The sequence below is a fragment of the Mirounga leonina genome, unplaced genomic scaffold, assembly GCF_011800145.1.
Source record: "Mirounga leonina isolate KUSES-001 unplaced genomic scaffold, KU_Mleo_1.0 Mir_125, whole genome shotgun sequence".
In the NCBI taxonomy this organism is placed as follows: Eukaryota; Metazoa; Chordata; class Mammalia; order Carnivora; family Phocidae; genus Mirounga; species Mirounga leonina.
Window position 1 is genome coordinate 44057071 of NW_023270305.1, and position 18612 is coordinate 44075682.

General features: G+C 45.9%; 1 protein-coding gene across 1 annotated transcript in view; it reads left to right on the top strand.

Annotated features, from left to right (window-relative positions):
• Window positions 1-18612, top strand: part of ADD2 (adducin 2) — a 93071-nt gene that overhangs the window by 65889 nt on the left and 8570 nt on the right. The window contains exons 8-14 of the mRNA XM_035001351.1: window positions 1880-2029; window positions 3272-3415; window positions 5549-5647; window positions 9805-9981; window positions 15117-15374; window positions 16485-16604; window positions 17489-17578. Coding sequence (XP_034857242.1) covers window positions 1880-2029; window positions 3272-3415; window positions 5549-5647; window positions 9805-9981; window positions 15117-15374; window positions 16485-16604; window positions 17489-17578 — 1038 coding nt within the window. The remainder of the gene's footprint in view (window positions 1-1879; window positions 2030-3271; window positions 3416-5548; window positions 5648-9804; window positions 9982-15116; window positions 15375-16484; window positions 16605-17488; window positions 17579-18612) is intronic.

Consider the following 18612-nt stretch of genomic DNA (forward strand, 5'->3'; position numbering starts at 1 on the left):
GGAGGCACCGGCTCTGCCTTTAAGGCATTTGTGGCGAGTTGGGGAGCGGGAAGACAAGCAATGATTCAACTCAGAGTGAAGAAGGCTCCCATACAGCAGGAAACTTGGGGAGCCCAGAAAAGGTGCTTGGGCCCAGCAGGAGGGGCAAGGGAAGAGCATGTGGGTTAACCTGATGGTGAAGGAGCTTAGTCCCCAGGAGCCCACAGCATAAGCAGATTTAGACCAGGCCAGGAGGGAGAGACTGGGCAGAGAGAACTCTGTCCTCAGCAGGAGAAGGACAGTTCACACAAAGCCAGGCACATGCCACATCCTGGTGCATTTGGGAGGACAGTGAGGGGCCACGTCTGGCTCACGTATTCAGTGTCTGGAAGTGAGGCTGGGGAGGGGATAGGGACAAGATGAAAAATGGTACCAAAAGCGTGGTTATGGTGCTTTGGCTTTACTCTGCTGGACATGCAGAGCCGCTGAAGCATTGTAAGCAGGTGGGTGATACAGTCACACACACACATTCACACACACGCGCGCGCGCGCACACACACACACAGTGTGAGATTGTTAGCCATGACACCTGCTAGCTCCTCGGCATCAAAAGCAGATTATAAGACCAGTAACTAGTTCCTACCTGTCCTTTAAGATCTAGCTTTTGGGTGATTGGTAAATGGGTGTTTATTTTACTATTATCTTTACCTTTGTGTATTTTGCTTAAAAATTCAAAATAAAGAGTAAAAAAAAACAAGAAAAAAGCTCAGGTTAGATGTTACTTCCTCTGGGAAGGCTTCTCTGATCCCCCTGTTTTACTGGGATCAAAGACTCCTCCCATCTGCTTCTAGAGAATTCTGTGACTGACTCTCTTCTAGCTTCCCTACCCAAGGTGTGGTCTGTGGACCAGCAGCATGGGTATCTCTTGGGAACTTGTCAGAAATGCAGACTCTCGGGTCCCATTCTGGGCCTACTGAATCAGAATCTGCATTTTTTTTATTTTAAATTTTAGTTAGTTAACATACAGTGCAGTATTGGTTTTAGGAGCAGAATTCAGTGATTCATCACTTACATACAACACCCAGTGCTCATCACAAGTGCCTTTCTAATACCCATCATCCATATACCCCCTCCCCCACCCACCTACTTCCATCAACCTGCAGTTTATTCTCTATTGTTAAGAATCCCTCTCCCCTTTTTTCTCCCTCTTCCCATATGTTCGTCTATTTTCTTTCTTAAATTCCACATATGAGTGAGATCATATGGTATTTGTCTTTCTCTGACTGACTTATTTCATTTAGCATAATATACTCTAGCTCTATCCATGTCATTGCAAATGGCAAGATTTCATTCTTTTTGATGGCTGAGTACTATTCCATTGTGTGTGTGTGTGTGTGTGTGTGTGTGTGTGTGTGCCACATCTCCTTTATCCATTCATCAGTCGATGGACATTTGGGCTCTCTCCATAGTTTGGCTGTTGTTGCCCCTTCAAATCTGTATTTTTGTATCCTTTGGGTAAACGCCTAGCAGTGCAATTGCTGGATCATAGGGTAGCTCTAGTTTTAACTTTCTGAGGAACCTCCATACTGTTCTCCAGAGTGGCTGCCCCAGTTTGCAGAGAATCTATTTTGACAGGATCTCCAGAGGATTCTTATGCCCGGTCAAGTTTGAGAAACTCTGCTCTAGCATTTTCCCTGCTGAATCATAATCAGTCATGTCTCCTGGTAGCCTGTGTCCTCACCAAAAGCAGGAACCAGGTCTCTTCTTCTCCCGACACCAAGCACAGCCCTTGCTCCTGGGGTGCGGGAATGCCTGGAGGCGTTGGGTGTGGCCCACCTGCGGGAGGGTCCTGAGGGCCCCCACCTGCCTTGTGGCCATAAGGTTCTCTTCCCTGGCCCAGATCAAGGTGAACATCCTGGGAGAGGTGGTGGAGAAGGGCAGCAGCTGCTTCCCAGTGGATACCACAGGCTTCTGTCTACACTCGGCGATCTACGCTGCCAGACCTGATGTGCGCTGCATCATCCACCTGCACACGCCGGCCACGGCAGCCGTGAGTGTCCGCTCTAAGGGCAGCATTTCGTCCCTGAGGCTGGCAGCAAACCCCTGCTGCCCCCTTCTCTGAGGTGCTCCCTGACGAAAGAAGTAAGCCCCCCAAGCTAGTGGCAGTCTCGTTATTTAAAACAGTTCTGGAAACATTTCCTGAACTCAAGCCAAGGTGAGGAGAAGGAACACCCCATGTGGTAACCCTAATCCTCTCCATTTTTCTAAGCACAGAAGTCTTGGTTTGGGGACATGAGGCAAAGATATGAAGTGTTTGCTCTGCTGCGTCCCCCACCCTGCTACACACACACATGAGCACCATTTACCCAAGTGACGGCACCTCTTGAGTTTCCACTCAGGTCAGTCCTCTCGGACTGAAGGCTGGTGCCTGCCCCAACCCCCACCCCCAGCCCAGGCTCTGGTGAGGAGAGATCGTGATAACAAATAAGATGGTGGGAACCTGGACTTGTCCACTTTTCATAACCCAGGGTTCCAAGTGTCACTTGGAAAGACCACAGCCAAGCAGGTCTGGGTGTCCCCTCAACCTTCAACCCATCTTACTGACTTCCAGACCTTACACCTACAGGAGCAGAGCGGACTTGTCATTGGCCTGGGTTTTTTCTGTGAAGCACACCAGTTATGAGCACTCAGATTTTCCAGAATATGGGACAGAATGAGGGAACAAAGGCGGGAGGCTCTCCTAAACCTCTCCATGCTCCTTGCTTTTAATAAAAGGCAGGATTTGAGGCATGGATTTTAACCCTATTCCCTGGCACTCTTATTGCCTTATCACTAGTGAAAGGGGGCCTCTCAGTGGGCCTCCCGGTTTCTGCCCTGACCTCAAGGCTGAGGATTTCCACCAGCTCACCCCAGAGCACGCTGGACCCTGCTTCACTCCAGCCGGGTGCCAACTCTGCTACCCCCTACCTTTTCCCAGAGTCCTAGGACGAGAGGAGAGCAAGGGGGTGGGCAGGAGCACTAGCTTTCTCAAAGGCATTCTTTGTAGCAATTTTAGAGAGAGGTATATTGACATGGCTGCTGTCAAAATGATGGTGGAAAGACGTCAGAGGAAGCAGCTGGCAAGCCAGAGCCCAGCCGGGTGCAGCAGAGTCACAGGGCAGTGCCTTTCTTGGGGGCTTGCTCTCTCCCGCACTAGTCCTCAGAGTAGAGCCTGGCTGTGCCGCTCTGAGGAAAGGGCACAGACCGGGGTGGGGGAGCTGCAGGTGCTAACCATTCCACTGTCTCACTAAAGGTGTCAGCCATGAAGTGTGGCCTCCTGCCTGTCTCCCACAACGCCCTGCTGGTGGGGGACATGGCCTATTATGACTTCGATGGTGGGATGGAGCAGGAAGCGGATCGAATCAGCCTGCAGAAGTGCCTTGGACCCACCTGCAAGGTTTGCTCAGCTGTTTCAGAAAGACACTCTGGGGTGGGATTGTCCAAAACCTACATCATGAGTGACATGTGTTCAGTGGACAATGTTTAGAAGTTGCACTTAAACAAAAAAGTGAAATAAAATTCTCTTTATCCCACTATCCTGAGGTTTTGGTGCATGCTCCACAAATATATTCACATATATTTAGAAAACGTAGATCATAAAATATATCCTCTTTTTTCCTTTAGTAATATCCAGTAAACACCTTTGTATATTATTAAATATTTTCTAAATCACTATTTTATTTTTTTTAAATGTTTTTATTTAATAGAGAGATAGAGAGCACAAGCAGGCAGGGTGGCAGCCAGTGGGAGAGGGAGAAGCAGGCTTCCCGTTGAGCAGGGAACCCCGATGTGGGGCTCGATCCCAGGACCCCGGGATCATGACCTGACCTGAAGGCAGACGCTTAACTGACTGAGCCACCGAGGCGCCCCTCTAAATCACTATTTTAAAATTATTAGATTATACCTCATTGTGTAAATGGCTGCGCCACCATTTACCTTAACAAACTGGACACCGGAAGCTCCCCCCCTCCACCCACCCTGAATTTTTCCTTGATATAAACAACACATGATGAAAATCCTTTTAGCTAAATCTCTGTATATGCTTGAGATCATTTCCTTAGGATAAATTCCCAGGGACACACATTTTAGAACTCTTACTTCATTCGGGCGCATTGCCCTTTCCTCCCCCAGAGTCTAGTATATGAGAATGCTACTTCCCTGCACTCTCCCCAAACTTGAGTATTACTCCTTTTTTTTTTATTTTGCTAACTTGATAGAGAAAAACAGAATCTCACTATTGTTTGGCTTAAATCTAAAAACTTATTTTTTAACAGTACATCATTAGGGGTCGCCAGCTTAGTACAGGAAGTTCTGGAGCTGAGCCTACGTTGATAGATGCTTGTTCCCATCCTTGAAAGGCACTCACTGCCTAAATCATTTCCAGTCGGAGAGTCTCTGCCTTCCCATTCCTGACACAGAGGAGAAATCCCTGCCACTCTCTCCCAACATTCTCTAAAGCCTCATTAGCAGTGCCAGGAGAGGGAGGAGATGTTCACATCTACAAAATGCTACAAGAATTTCAGAGATTTGCTATCTACAAAATCTTTTTAGGCCAGAGTCATCATCTCTTTCTATTTCTCTGGCGCTTGAGAAGAAAAACCTCCAGCTGTTTTCAGCAAGAGAGGATGTGATGATTAGACCACTAGGCCTCAGCCCACGTCTGCAAGGACACATCCTACACATGGATCTGTGTCCCTCCTGCTAGGTGGGCATCGTCTGGTTTCAGAGAGTTCATGAGGAAAAAACCAACCAAGAAACAGTTTCTGCATCTGAACTCTAGGGAGTCAGGCTCTGTATAAGTTCATTTCTGTTTCTTTCCCCCACCCCCTTTTGTCTGCCTGCCCCTGGCTGAGTCACAAACGTTGCACCAACGGTGAGAACACCTGGGCTCTAGTTCCGATTCTGCCCTTGATTAGCTGGGAGGCTTTCACTTTCTTTAGGCTTCTGTTTCCTCTTCTGCAAAACCAGAGAGTTAAGAGTAGAAGGTCACTATGGCCTCCTTCACAGAAGTGGAGGGTCTTAGAGCTACCAGGGCATCGCTGAGTTCATGGAGAAGAGACTTGAGGTCCAGAGAGGTGACATGACGCACCTGTTTCTGCAGAGCCACCCCTCAGAGAGCCACCCCCTTGGGTTTTGATTTCCAAGTCAACTAAGTCACAGGAGCAAGAGATTGCTTTTGAGGTTAGACCCTCCTATTGGACACAAAGTAATTTCATTCACTTTAACACAGACACCAGTTTTTCAGACTTCAAAGCCCTCCGAGGCCTAAAAATCCAGGTATTGCCCAAAGAAATCCACCAAGCTCTCTAGTCTCCGTTTTAAAAAGCATTTTCTATTTTTTAGAGAGGATGCTTAGGGTTAAAATCACATCCGGGGTAGCATTGGGGTGTTTGCACGGGGAGAATGAACAAGGAGTTGGGGGCATGCTTTGGGACTGGATATGGAAACTGATTTGGAGTAAATGAAAAATCTCTCCTTCACTAAAGTTTAAAAGGCTTGAAGTTTTAATTGGCCGTTTGCTCCTATGCAGATCCTGGTGCTAAGAAATCATGGAGTGGTTGCTCTAGGTGACACCGTGGAGGAGGCGTTTTATAAGGTCTTCCACCTGCAGGCTGCGTGTGAGATACAGGTGAGCAAGTTCCTCTGGGGAGTGGGCCCTAGCGTGGCTCTGACGGAGTCCGCACTGGCCATGATTTAAGGAGTCCTGGGAGCCAGCCATCTAAAAGCCTTGCCCTATTTCTTCCCTGCCTTGGCACCACCTTATCCTTCTAAAGTTTCGCACTTAGAATCAGTTTTGTAGCTTTAAAATATTTATCACTGTTGCCTAACAACCAGTATCTACCTCTTGGGGGTCAGTGACCAGGACAGGGAGCTGCCTAGGCCCATCAATCGGAAAGTGGGAGAAACCGTAATAGGGGATATAAAAGTTCTTACCATGCTCACATATTACCTGGGGTATAACTGTTACATCTAGCTATGGCAAATAGACACCACCTCGTAAGTGGGTCTTTTCTCTTTTTGTCTGGAGGGTGTAGTTTGCAAAGACCATGAACATGGTCCAGCCCAGAAAGGGGTGAAGTTAGACATGGCAAGCCTGAACACCAGGGAACCCCCAACGTAATGTCCAGGGAGCCCATCGTAAGGTTCTCCTAACTAGTAGGGGGTGGGGTGGAGGGTGGGTGGGGATTGTCAGTGATCATGAGACCCCTAAAGGAATTGGTGGAAAAGCAATAGGAAAACACAAATCCTATAGTTTTGCCAGATAACAAGGTGGTGTTACATAAGCCAAACACATGCTCCTTTCAGTGTGGCAAGCTGTCAGGGGTGAGTAGGGGGGCCTTGCAAACTGAATGGACTCCATCCTTTCCAGCTCTGGGATATGTGTCTTTGGGTCAGGGACTTGCTTTCCTCATCTGGACAAGGGGGGGCCTATGGGATCCTTGTGAGGATGGGGCCTTTCAGATAAGGAGAGGTGTTGCTGATGGTATTTTTAGGACTCAGTTGACAGAAGGGAAGACTAACTGCTCCAGGATGAGTCAGCTCTTCGCAAGGTCCTTTGGTGTCCTGTCTGCCCTCTCCTGGCTGGTCTGGGCAGAGCAGCGCCCCAGGCGGAATGCCTGCCTTTGTCTTGGCAGCTGGGGGACAGGGGAAAGAATGGGATAATCCCAGAGGCATTGCTAGTGGAGGTTCTGCAAGTGGCACCTTTCTCAAGGGTTTTTAAATGACTATGTTGAGAGGACAGTTGTTAAGACAGTGATGAAGAGGTGTTAGAAGTGGTATGAGACTGCCCCATCCCCCCAGACAGCGGTGGTCATAACAGAAGGTGGAGAAGGTAGAACCAGGGTCAAGGCAGTTCCTTCCTGATGCAGCCCCAACCAGAGATGCTGGCCCTGAGCTCTGACCCCTGACTGATGTTAGAACCTGGCAGAGCCTCTGATATGCCCACTTTCTTTTCCCCATATCTGTGCTCTAACGAGTTCCCCATCTTCCTTCTGAAGAAGAGGTTTCCATGAGAAAATAGTTCGTACCATTTTGCAAAGACAGCATGGCCTGGAAACGAATGGAGAGAGATGCCCATGTGTCCCCATCATGTGGTAAAGACCTGTCCCAGGCTACACGCTGAAAAATGGCCTCCGTACAGTTTAACCAAAGGCAGGATGGCCGTCTAGCAGCTGGGGAGATGAAAGCACAGAGTTGCCAGCCACTGGCCCCAACAGCCCCCGCAGCTTCTCTCGGCCCTATCTGCTGTCACTTTCTTTTCCGTCAGGACTGCCATGTGACCTTGTTAAAGTGCATCAGGCGATAGAAGCAAATAACCTCCAGAAAACCTCCAGTGGCTTTTTTTTCAGCTCGTGGAGCAGGGAGGCTTCTAGAGAGAGAAAGGAAGCTAGAGGGTGTGGAAGCAGAACAGGCCAGATTAGACCAGAGGTGTGGGTGGTTTAGGGCATGCGCGACCCCATGGGCCAGTGGTCTGCAGATGCTGTTGGGATGGTAGCCCCTGGGCAGCTCATTTCTGCTTGAACAGCCAGCACTGAGGTTCTATTTTCATCGTGGGCTAACTTTTCTCCCTCAATGATCTTGGCAAACGAATGTGGCTGTGGTCATTTTAGTGGTTCAAGGCTAAAAGCCTAGTCCATTCTTCTGGGGACAGTGCTCTCCATTGGTTTAGGGTTCTAGGAAACTGGGTCATCCCCAGCTGAGAGAGGCAGCTCCCTGCTCTGCTTACAGGCAGATGGGAAGAAGCTCAGGCAATTCTTCTCCATCTGCTACCCATCGCCATGGAAACTAATGGGGGAAGGGGGAGGTGGGAGGAGGCACAGTTCTTGTAAGGATATGGGCAGTTCTTTCCTCCATGAATGACTAGGCACATTGTTTCTTTCATAGTAAAACCTCGGAATTTTTTGATCATAAACATTGATGTGGCACTCTATGCCCCAGGTACTATTCTAGGTGCTTTACAAGTATTACCTTCCATAATGCTCACGAGGTAGATACTACTATTTTTTTCATTTTACAGATGAGAAAACAGGCCCAGAGAGGGTAAATAGCTGCCCCAAATTACACAGCGAGTAAGTGGCAAAGCCAGGATTCAAACCCAGGCAGCCTGTGTCCGCATCCATGTCCTTAAACACTACGTTGCACTGCCTCGGGGGGAAATGAAGGTCGGTGGGAAAGATCAGCTGACAGTCAGCACTCCAAGTCAGGGTTCCAGGGTCGCAAGGGCTGGAGCCCTGCCTTGGCCAGATGGGGATCTGGGATGAACCAGGTAATTGATCTACTGGCTGGGATTCACTGCCTTTGAGAGTGCATGCCCACACGCTCAGCCTGTGTACGTGTGAGGGACTTCAGCATTAGAAAATATGGCAACAGAGGCCAGAACCGGAACTGGTGAATGAGCATAACAAAAAGGTGGATTTGCACTTCGTGTAATCTACGCCAACTCACTGTAACCCTTCTAACATTTGGACCACAGTATAGTAGGCTGCCTCCCTAGGCACGGAGCTGACTATCTCCAGGGATATTGGACAAGGACCCTTAGCTTTGGTGGATGCAATTTAGCTTGCTGGCTAAGTGATTTAATAAACGACTATTAAAGTCTCCATCTTTGCCAGATAAAAATGGAGCCTTCAACTGGACGCATGCCTCGGATGAAGAGGGTATGGAAAATGAGTATTCTTGCTTCCTCCTCTTCACCCTTGCAAAGGTGGCCTGGCTGACCTCCAGGAAGTCCCATAGGAGGCATTTGTTACACTGGTGAATCCAACACACTCCAGGGTGTGTGCCGGATCCTCACAGGTTCACGGACTCATGTTGGCCAGCAAGCTAAATTGCATCCTTTCCTTTTCAGTAAAAACTGGAACACTGGAAGTTTATGTAATCGGATCATTCTCCTGTAATAAGTAGGCTTACAGGAGATATCAAATATTAATCAGATTGCAGCACAGAACACCTGGCTTCCCACTGAGACGACTGGGAAACCATCCTCTCTCACTGTTGCTGAATCATTGGTTATGCCAAATCATAGCCAATTATATCTGAGTGCTGGATTCAGGGAGTGGACAGAAGGTACCATTATATGGATATGGAATTAGAAAATAAGGAGATTGGTTAGATTAATAAATGTCTTCTAGGATCATCCTAAAATCGCCTGCTGTATACACACACCTCTTGCCCTAATACTCAGAGTCCATTGCCTGTAGCCACTTGTTCTGTCCCCTTGCCATGGAGCCTGGACAGTGGGGCAACTACTCCAAGTGCACTGGGGAAGCTGCATCTCCCTTTACAGGGCCCGGCTGTGTATTACACAGGGAGAGAGATTTCAAACACACAGAAAGATGCAGAAGAATAATATACACCCACTACTCACCACTCAGATTTAAAAAGTAAAAGCCTTTTTACTTCAGATCTTTTCCTCTTGAAGCAATAAAATATTATAGACAAGAACTGAAGTCCCCTTTGGAACCCTTCCTGACCTCAACCCCCACCTTCCCCAGAAATAGTCACAAATTGAGGTTGGTCTGTATCCAGGTAACTTTTCAGTCCTCTGCATTGCTTTATTCTGGAGGTTTAACACTTGCTGCTTCCTCCTCTTCTATAGTCTCTAAGAACTAGCATTAAGAAAGAAACTGCTAAGACCTCTTTCCCTGGAAGTGGGTACGTGCCCAGTAACTCTGGAGCAGCTTTTCCTCTGGGAGGGAAAAAGCCAAATACAGCTCACATTTCTAGACATGTGTGCACACACACATACATGCACGCACACTGAGGTCTTTCTGCTCTTTGCTGCAGGTCTCCGCCCTGTCCGGCGCCGGGGGAGCGGAGAACCTCATCCTCCTGGAGCAGGAGAAGCACCGACCCCACGAAGTGGGCTCCGTGCAGTGGGCAGGGAGCACCTTCGGGCCTATGCAGAAGAGCCGGCTGGGGGAGCACGAGTTTGAGGCCCTCATGAGGATGCTGGACAACCTGGTGAGTCGGTTGAGACTCAGCCCCCTGTAACCAGTAAGGGGGGGATGCAGTAGGTGGACATGGGAATCGCAGCATCATGAGGCTGTTAAAGCCTCATTGATTGGCAACTGACTCAGAATTTGTGGTCATTCTAATCGTAGTTGAGTTTTCTTAAATGATGGCCTTTACCACCCCGTTCTAAAGGCTGTCAATGCCATCTTATATTGTGGCTCAGTTCACTCTTTTCTAGTTAGTTCTGCCTTGGTATCTCGTGACTTTAATGTAGAAACCATGTAATACTCTCATTTCCTTATTCTGCTGAGCAACATTCTAACAATATCCTGTCATAATGATTGAATGAATCAATCCTGTAAGGAGTTAACTGGTATGTGTCTAGGGGTGGGCTTTAAAGGATACAAAATCTAACAATCTAGTTGATGATAGGACATATAAATAGGAGACAGTTGGAGAACAAGAGCAAAGTATGCACAATGAAGAGCTAGTTGCAGGAAGAGAACATAACTTCTTCGATTGCTCGGAGAAGTGAAAGATGAAACCTATCTTTGGACCGTTTCTATATCTGATTCATGTTCCCCTCCTGACTGCTACTCCCTTGGACCCTCTTTATTGTGTCCAGATCACTGGAATAATTAATCTTTTTCTCCTTGCCTCCAGTCCCTCCAAACCATCCTTACCTTATTACCAGGCTGACTGTGAGGGTCACTTTATAATGATGAAAAACACAATCCACCTTGAAAATACAATTCCTGTTAACATTCATGTGCTGAGTAATCCATGCCTAAATAAAGCACCAGAGCCAGACAGTTTCATACAGGAATTCTTTCAAATCTTTAAGAAACACACAATTCTTTTTTTTTAAGATTTTATTTATTTATTTGAGAGAGACAGAGAGAGGGCACAAGCAGGGTGTGAGGCAAGTAGAGGGAGAGGGAGAAGCAGACTCTCCGCTGAGCAAGGAGCCTGATGTAGGGCTTGATCCTAGGACCCCAATATCCCAGGACCCCAGGATCATGACCTGAGCTGAAGGCAGATGCTTAACTGACTGAGCCCCAAGGTGCCCCAAGAAACAGACAATTCTTCTGCCATTTAAACTGTTTCAGAGAGTGAAAGTGGAACATGAAACTGTAACAGTTATAACACATTCAGACCAATCTTGCTTTGAGTTGATGAAAAATGCTACATGAAAACTAGCAGGTAGTATCCAGCATAACATTAGAATAATAATACATAATAACAAGCGAAGGCTCACTCCTAGTATTCAAGGATGGTTTAATATTATAAATCTTTTTTTTTTAAAGATTTTATTTATTTATTAGAGAGAGAGAGCACAAGCAGGGGGAGTGGCAGGCAGAGGGAGAGGGCGAAGCAGTCTCCCCAATGAACAGGGAACCCAATGTGGGGCTCGATCCCAGAACCCTGGGATCATGACCTGAGCCAAAGGCAGATGCTTAACCGACTGAGCCACCCAGGCACCCCTATTATAAATCTTTTAAATATATTTCATGATATTAGTGAGTCAAAGGGTTAAAAACCTTTTGGTCATTTTAATAAATACCAAAGTCATTTGATAAAAATATAGTATCAGTTTATAAAAATAATAGCTGTTAAGACAGGAGGACACTTATTTAACATGATTAAAGTAATTTTTTTCTCAAAACAAGAGCCAATATACTGGTAACACTAGAAGTATTTCCATTAAATTTTGAAACAGAACAATGATTCTTTCTGTCAGCACTTTTAATATTGTTCTGGAATAATACTGGAACTCAATCTAAGGTGGTGAGGCATAAAAATAAATATTGAAAAGGAAACAAAATTACTATTCTATATAGACAGTATGGTTACATGCCTATAAAATCCCAAAGAGCCAACTAAGAAAAAATATTAGAAATAATGAGTGCATTTTAAAGTAGTCAGTTATGAAAATATATTTAAAAATTAGTAGCTTTTTTTGCATCTTAACATATAATAATATATTTGAAAATACAGTAATGGGAGAAAATAGCCCTATTTGCAAATGCAGAAAGAACATAAAACATTAAGCAGAACTGATTTAAAGAAAACCATAATAGTTTATCAATAGACGTCAGAGACGGGCGCCTGGGTGGCTCAGTCGTTAAGCGTCTGCCTTCGGCTCAGGTCATGGTCCCAGGGTCCTGAGATCGAGTCCCACTTCGGGCTCCCTGCTCTGCGGGAGGCCTGCTTCTCTCTCTCCCACTCCCCCTGCTTGTGTTCCTGCTCTCGCTATGTCTCTCTCTGTCAAAAAAATAAATAAAATCTTGGGGCGCCTGGGTGGCTCAGATGGTTGGGCATCTGCCTTCGGCTCAGGTCATGATCTCAGGGTCCTGGGATCGAGTCCCGCATCAGGCTCCCTGCTCCTTGGGAGCCTGTTTCTCCTTCTGCCTTTCTCTCTCGCTCTGTCTCTCATGAATAAAAAATAAATAAATAAATAAATAAATAAATAAATAAATAAATAAATAAATAAATAAATAAAATCTTAAAAAAAAAAAAATAGACGTCAGAGAAAACCTGAACTTAAGAGCCACAATTTCCTCTTGGTTAGAAAATCCCATAGGGTTAAGAGGTTGCTCTTCCAAATTAATAAACTCAGTGTAATTCCTTCAATAATAGGGGAGCACAGAAGGACTTAGCAAAAATGTTTTTCCAAGTGAAATTCAGAATGGCTAGGAAAATCCTATAAAAAGAAGAGTAATTAGAGATACTTGTCCCATCACATGGTAAAGCATGAAAAATCTTCAGCAACTAAACAGAGGAGCACTAGTGCAGAATGAACAGGTGAATCAGTAGGACAGCTTAGAGAATCCAGAAATAGACCCTAAATGTATGGGAACTTACCACAGGGCAACTAGGCATCTTATAAAGCAGTGGGAGAAAGATTGAGTGCTAGCCCTTTGGGAAATAAATAAGGTGGATCATTCCTTTCGACAAGATGAATTCCACAGGGCTCCTGGGTGGCTCAGTCAGTTAAGCGTCTGCCTTCAGCTCAGGTCATGATCTCAGAGTCCTGGGATCGAGCCCCGCATCGGGCTCCCTGCTTAGCAGGGAGCCTGGTTCTCCCTCTCCCTCCTCCCTTCCCCCTGCTTGTGCTCTCTCACTCTCTATCTCAAATAAATAAATAAAATCTTAAAAAAAAAAACAAGATGAATTCCTAATTTATCAAAAATTTGAACATAAAAAGTAAATTCATATAGATATTAAAAAACAGATTTATATTTTTGATGCTCTTGTGTTGGGAAAGAACTTGTCAAGTATGGTGAGAAAGTCTAACAAATATTGACAGATATGATTATATTAAAATTGAAAATGTATATTTTTATAAACTATCTCTCCCATCATAAACAAAGCTGAAAGACAAACTATGGAGGAAAATATTGCAACATCTGTGACATTCAAAAAATTAATATCCTTAATGTAGAAAGCGGTATTATGAATCAATGTGAAAACAGTAAACATCTCAATAGAAAAACAAACCAAGAACACAAGCAGTTTACAAAGGAAGAGATTCAAGTGGCCATTAAAAATATCTAGTTTTACTAGTAATAAAAAAAAGAATTTAAAAAGTTGGAGGATTTTACTTTTAACCCTTCTGATGGCCAAAGTTGTTTTTTTTTTTTTAAACCTCAGCAATATTCAGCAGATGGGAGGGAGGTGAGAACTGGGAACTCCAGCACAATTGGTAGAAGTATAAATTGGTTCAACATTTTGGGAAGATAATAAATACATGAAAACTTTTAATGTATACCCCTTGACCCAGTAATTTTTATTCTAGGAGAGAATCTTTAATTGCCTAAAGAAAACTGTATAAATATACTTATTTCACGGTTGTTTATAATATTTTATTTTATTTTATTATTTTTTTAATTATTTATTTATTCATGAGAGTCAGAGAGAGAGATAGAGGCAGCGGCAGAGGGAGAAGCAGGCTTCCCGCCTAGCAGGGAGCCCGATGCGAGACTCGATCCCAGGACCCTGGGATCGTGACCTGAGCCGAAGGCAGACGCTCAACCATCTGAGCCACCCAGGCGTCCCTATAATATTTTTAAAATGACAAAGTGTCAGTGCTATCAATTACTTTTTACTAAATCATAAAAAAATAAAGGTTTCTGTGTGTTTATAGGTTCAATAATGTGAAAAAAAATCTCTAAATCACATCAATAAACTAGAAAAGCAGCTTGTAAAGTTGCTTATGCAGTATGGTCCCATTTATATACTGTTTTATATATATAATTATAGAACACATATATATAACATATATATTCTATAGTTATGTATTATGTATATACTTACATACATGCACATATATATATGCTTACAGAGATGACCAGAAAGATTTTTAGTGGTTATCTCTGGGGATGAGATTTTTTAATAAAACCCACTTCTTTCTTATGCTTTTCCATATTGCCTGATTTTTCTAGATAGGTCTGTATTTTCTTTATAATCGGAAAAATATTTTAATGCCTCTTTAATTTAAAAAAAATAAGAAGAAGATAGGCAAAGCCAAGAAGGAATCACATGAGGAGCTCTCAAGATGACTGAATGTTCTCACCAAGCAGGAGCCATTTCTACCTCTGTGGGACATGGTCCTGCTTAGGAGACAGGGATGTTCGTGAGTCAGATTTCAGGGTTCCAAGAAAGAAATGGCTTAGAAGACTTGGAGTCAAGAAAATGAGGGTTGACTGTTAGAATCAGCTGGCAAGATTTTAAAAATCCTGCAGCCCAGACATTGTCCACTGAAATCAGCAGCTCTGAGGTGGGCACAAGTACCAGCATTTTTAAAGCCCCCAAGGGATCCCAGCATGCAGCCAGGGCTGAGAACCCCTGGAGTAGATGGAAAACTGGAACACTGTTAGGGTAAAGAGACCTGTCTGTCTGGTCCACAATGTTCTAGGGCTTTTCTCAGCTCTGATCAGAGGGCTTGTTAGGGTGAAGGAAAGAGGGCGTTGGGGGACCAGGAGAAGGGAACAATTCTGAAACACATCAAAGGAGCAGCATTGTGTTATGGAGATTTTGGGTTAAACTAAGTCCTTCAGAAAGAAGAGGGCAAAGGGTGTGTGAGATATGTGCATGGAGGCCATGTTTCCCACAGTAAGTGGTTCTGTTTCTGTCTGTTTTAGGGTTACAGAACAGGCTACACGTACCGCTACCCCTTTGTTCAAGAGAAAACCAAACACAAAAGTGAGGTGGAGATCCCAGCCACTGTCACAGCCTTCGTGTTTGAGGAGGACGGCGCCCCGGTGCCCGCCCTGCGGCAGCATGCCCAGAAGCAGCAGAAGGAGAAGACCCGATGGCTCAACACGCCCAACACCTACCTGCGGGTCAATGTGGCTGATGAGGTTCAGAGGAGCATGGGCAGCCCCCGGCCCAAGACCACAGTAAGGAGGAGATTGGGGTGGGGGGAGGGTGCATGGCTATATCTGTGGGTTAAGCAGCTTAATTTAAAAGGGGAACAGAACAAATATCCCATGGGCTGGGATATTACAGTTTCCCTTTAGAGCTTCCTATTGGGCATCTAGGAGCAGCTGCTTGTGCCCGCAGAACCTCTGATCACCTGTTTCTTGCACCTCTGCACTGAGGTTTGGGGCCCAAAGAGCAGATTTCTCCAGGGGGTGGCTGGACCTCACTCTCAGCAGCACAAAATCTAGGAACAATTGGTTTTTGCTTCTTCTCCCCCATATACAGGGCTGGGAAGTTCATGGGCATCCAACATTTGGATTGTTCATCTGATGCAAACCCAGAAGATGGGTGGGATATGAATTTCGATTAAGTTGTCTTCTCCCTCCCCACACCTCTTCTCGTTTTCTCTCTCTCTCTCTCTCTCTCACACACACACACACACACCAGTGTGCATACACACACAACTCTTAACTGATTTTTCATTAACATTTAAGTAGCTGAAGGCAAGTAGAATAGCTCTTCATTAAAAACAAAAAACAAAAAACGATGAAGCCCTGCAAATTAAAATCAATAAGTCAGGGCACTTGGGTGGCTCTGTTGGTTAAACATCAGACTCTTGATTTCGGCTCAGGTCATGATCTCAGGGTTGTGAGATTGAGCTCTGTGTTGGGCTATGCATGCTCGGAGTGGAGTCGGCTTAAGAGTCTCTCTCTCCCCTTCCCCCGGCTCTCTCTTTCTTTCTCCCTCTAAATAAATAAATAAAATTGAAAATCAGTAAGTCATCTGATGCTAAAGGCCAAGTGGCTGCCTGTTTGTCAAATTGGTTGTCAAGGTTATGAGCCCTACTCTCCAGCACTCTTTACAGCTGACTATTGACCTGGGGGCCTTCTTTGGCAAGCAGGTCATTTGTTCCCCATCTCTGTTCTGGGAGACAGACCTCAAGGAGGCCCTAGAAGAGAGAACATCTCTCTATAGGCTTGCTGACCTTGCACATGGACCGGTTGGCCCAGATCTCAGGGGTGGGCCATAGGGGAGGACATGGTGACTTTATTCCTTTGCCTTACCCACCTGACCTTGTGTGTGTTCAGTGGATGAAGGCTGACGAGGTGGAAAAATCCAGCAGTGGCATGCCGATACGGATTGAAAACCCAAACCAATTTGTGCCTCTCTATACCGACCCCCAAGAAGTGCTGGACATGCGGAACAAGGTAAGGTGGGAGCTGCTTCTCTTGCCATCTCTTCCCACAAATATGAGCTGAGTTCCCAGGATGTACCTGTCGTATCAAAAACCCAGATTCCTCTTAGGGGAAGGAAACTACCATATACGGGCCATTCTCTAGCACCGTGCTAACGCTATACTTACGTGGTCCTAAATAACCCTCGTACATAAAGAAGTGCTTGCTTGTGACGTTAGATATGTCTAAGAAACCTGCCCATAAATTGCGTTTTTATGAATTTTATGCTATTTTCCTTTCAGCTCATTTTCAGAATTTCAAAATCCTTTATATTTCTCTCTCAACATTTGCTTTATAGTTCACTCACTCACATTTCTCATGTTACTTTGAAAACTTAGGTTGTAGTAGACCACCTCCAAAAGGTCAAGTATACTCACAGAACAGTGATTTAATGTATGGTTCAAGGACCTTCTGCAGTGCTGATTTAAAATGCAGATGCCCAGGTCAAATCCCTTGTTCCTCTGCAAGGAGAGACTCCGATTCAATGGCTGTGGGGTGGCCCCCAAAATCTGTGATAGTCAAGACATTTCTCAGGGGCTTCAGTAAAATGTGAGGCCCTCCCTCAAGGATCTACTGTGCCTCGTTTCACTCTTCACCTCTTAGTTACCTCCTCAGAGTTCATGAGAATCCAGTATTTTACATAAACTAATTCACTCTGAAGCACACATGGAGACTGTCTCTTAGAGGACACACTGTGTTAGAAATAGGGGAGGCAGGCCCCCGCCCCACTGGAGGACCTTTGTAGACCCTAGTCACAGGGCACACGAGACATCAGGATGCCCTCCAAGTGCCCCCTCCCAAACTCCATACCCTGATGCTCAACAGCTAGCTCACTCTCCCCTTCCCTTGCCACACAGATTCGAGAACAAAACCGACAAGACGTGAAGTCGGCAGGGCCTCAGTCCCAGCTCCTGGCGAGTGTCATCGCTGAGAAGAGTCGAAGCCCGGTACAGCAGAAGCTGCCCCTGTCTGGAGGGGAAACGTGTTTGCCTTCTGGGTCTTCAGTGCCTGGGGCTAGGCAACAGGACCCCTGAGTCCTCGTGCCCACCGTCCCCTGTGATCTTGGGCACTGGTGCTCTTGCTGCAGGACGGATGCTGTGAGGACCAGGGACAGTGTGCAATTGCCCCCTGTGGGTACCGGGCGGGGGTGCAGCAGCCCAGCCTGCCCCAGGAGTGATGCTGACTTCCATGCTTCACCCATGGAACTCCACTCTGCCCTCTATTGCTCTCCTGAAAAGTGGGCATCACAGGAGTGCGGCGGGCAGCTCCCAGCTGCTCCAGGCCTGCCTGCTCTGAGCACTTCTGGCCTCTGTGTGTGGATATGGCATCACCAGGCCGTAGCTCTGGGAAGATGCTCATGGGCTCGCAGAGGGGAGGCATGTATATAAGGACTGGTGCTCCATTCGGGCCGTTAGTTGCCCACACAAACCCACATAGAGTTACAAAGTATAAAATTGTTTCCATGCCTGAGATAGGACAGTGTTTGTCTAGTGCTTAGCAAAAGGGGTGAAAATCAGAATTCTGGCTTGTGTTGAAAATCACTGCTACTTATGGCAAGTAGCAACGGGCATGGCATATTCCTTAGCGGTAAGAAGGGGCGAGATACAGGAACTGTTCCTCTCTGCAGAGTGAACTGAGATCATTTAGATCAGGCTGCAGCCCACAAGGTGGGTGCCCATGCAGGGAAGTATGAAGGTTATGTCATTGTACCACATTGTCACCCACCGCCAGTAGCCACGATGAGGAACACCAAAAGTGCCACAGGGCCAAGAACAGAAATACCCCATGATCCTGGGGTGGGGGTGGCAGAAGTTCAGTACAGTGAGCAAAACTGTTAAAAACTCTGCCATTTATACCAAGTGTTCTCCTTGGAGTCCCTCTTCTTGAGATCCTGGTCTTGGATTCTCTTTTGAACACTGATTCCTTAAGATAGGCCAATGCTGCTTCTCTTTCGGAAGATGCCCATGGGCCCATCATCAGA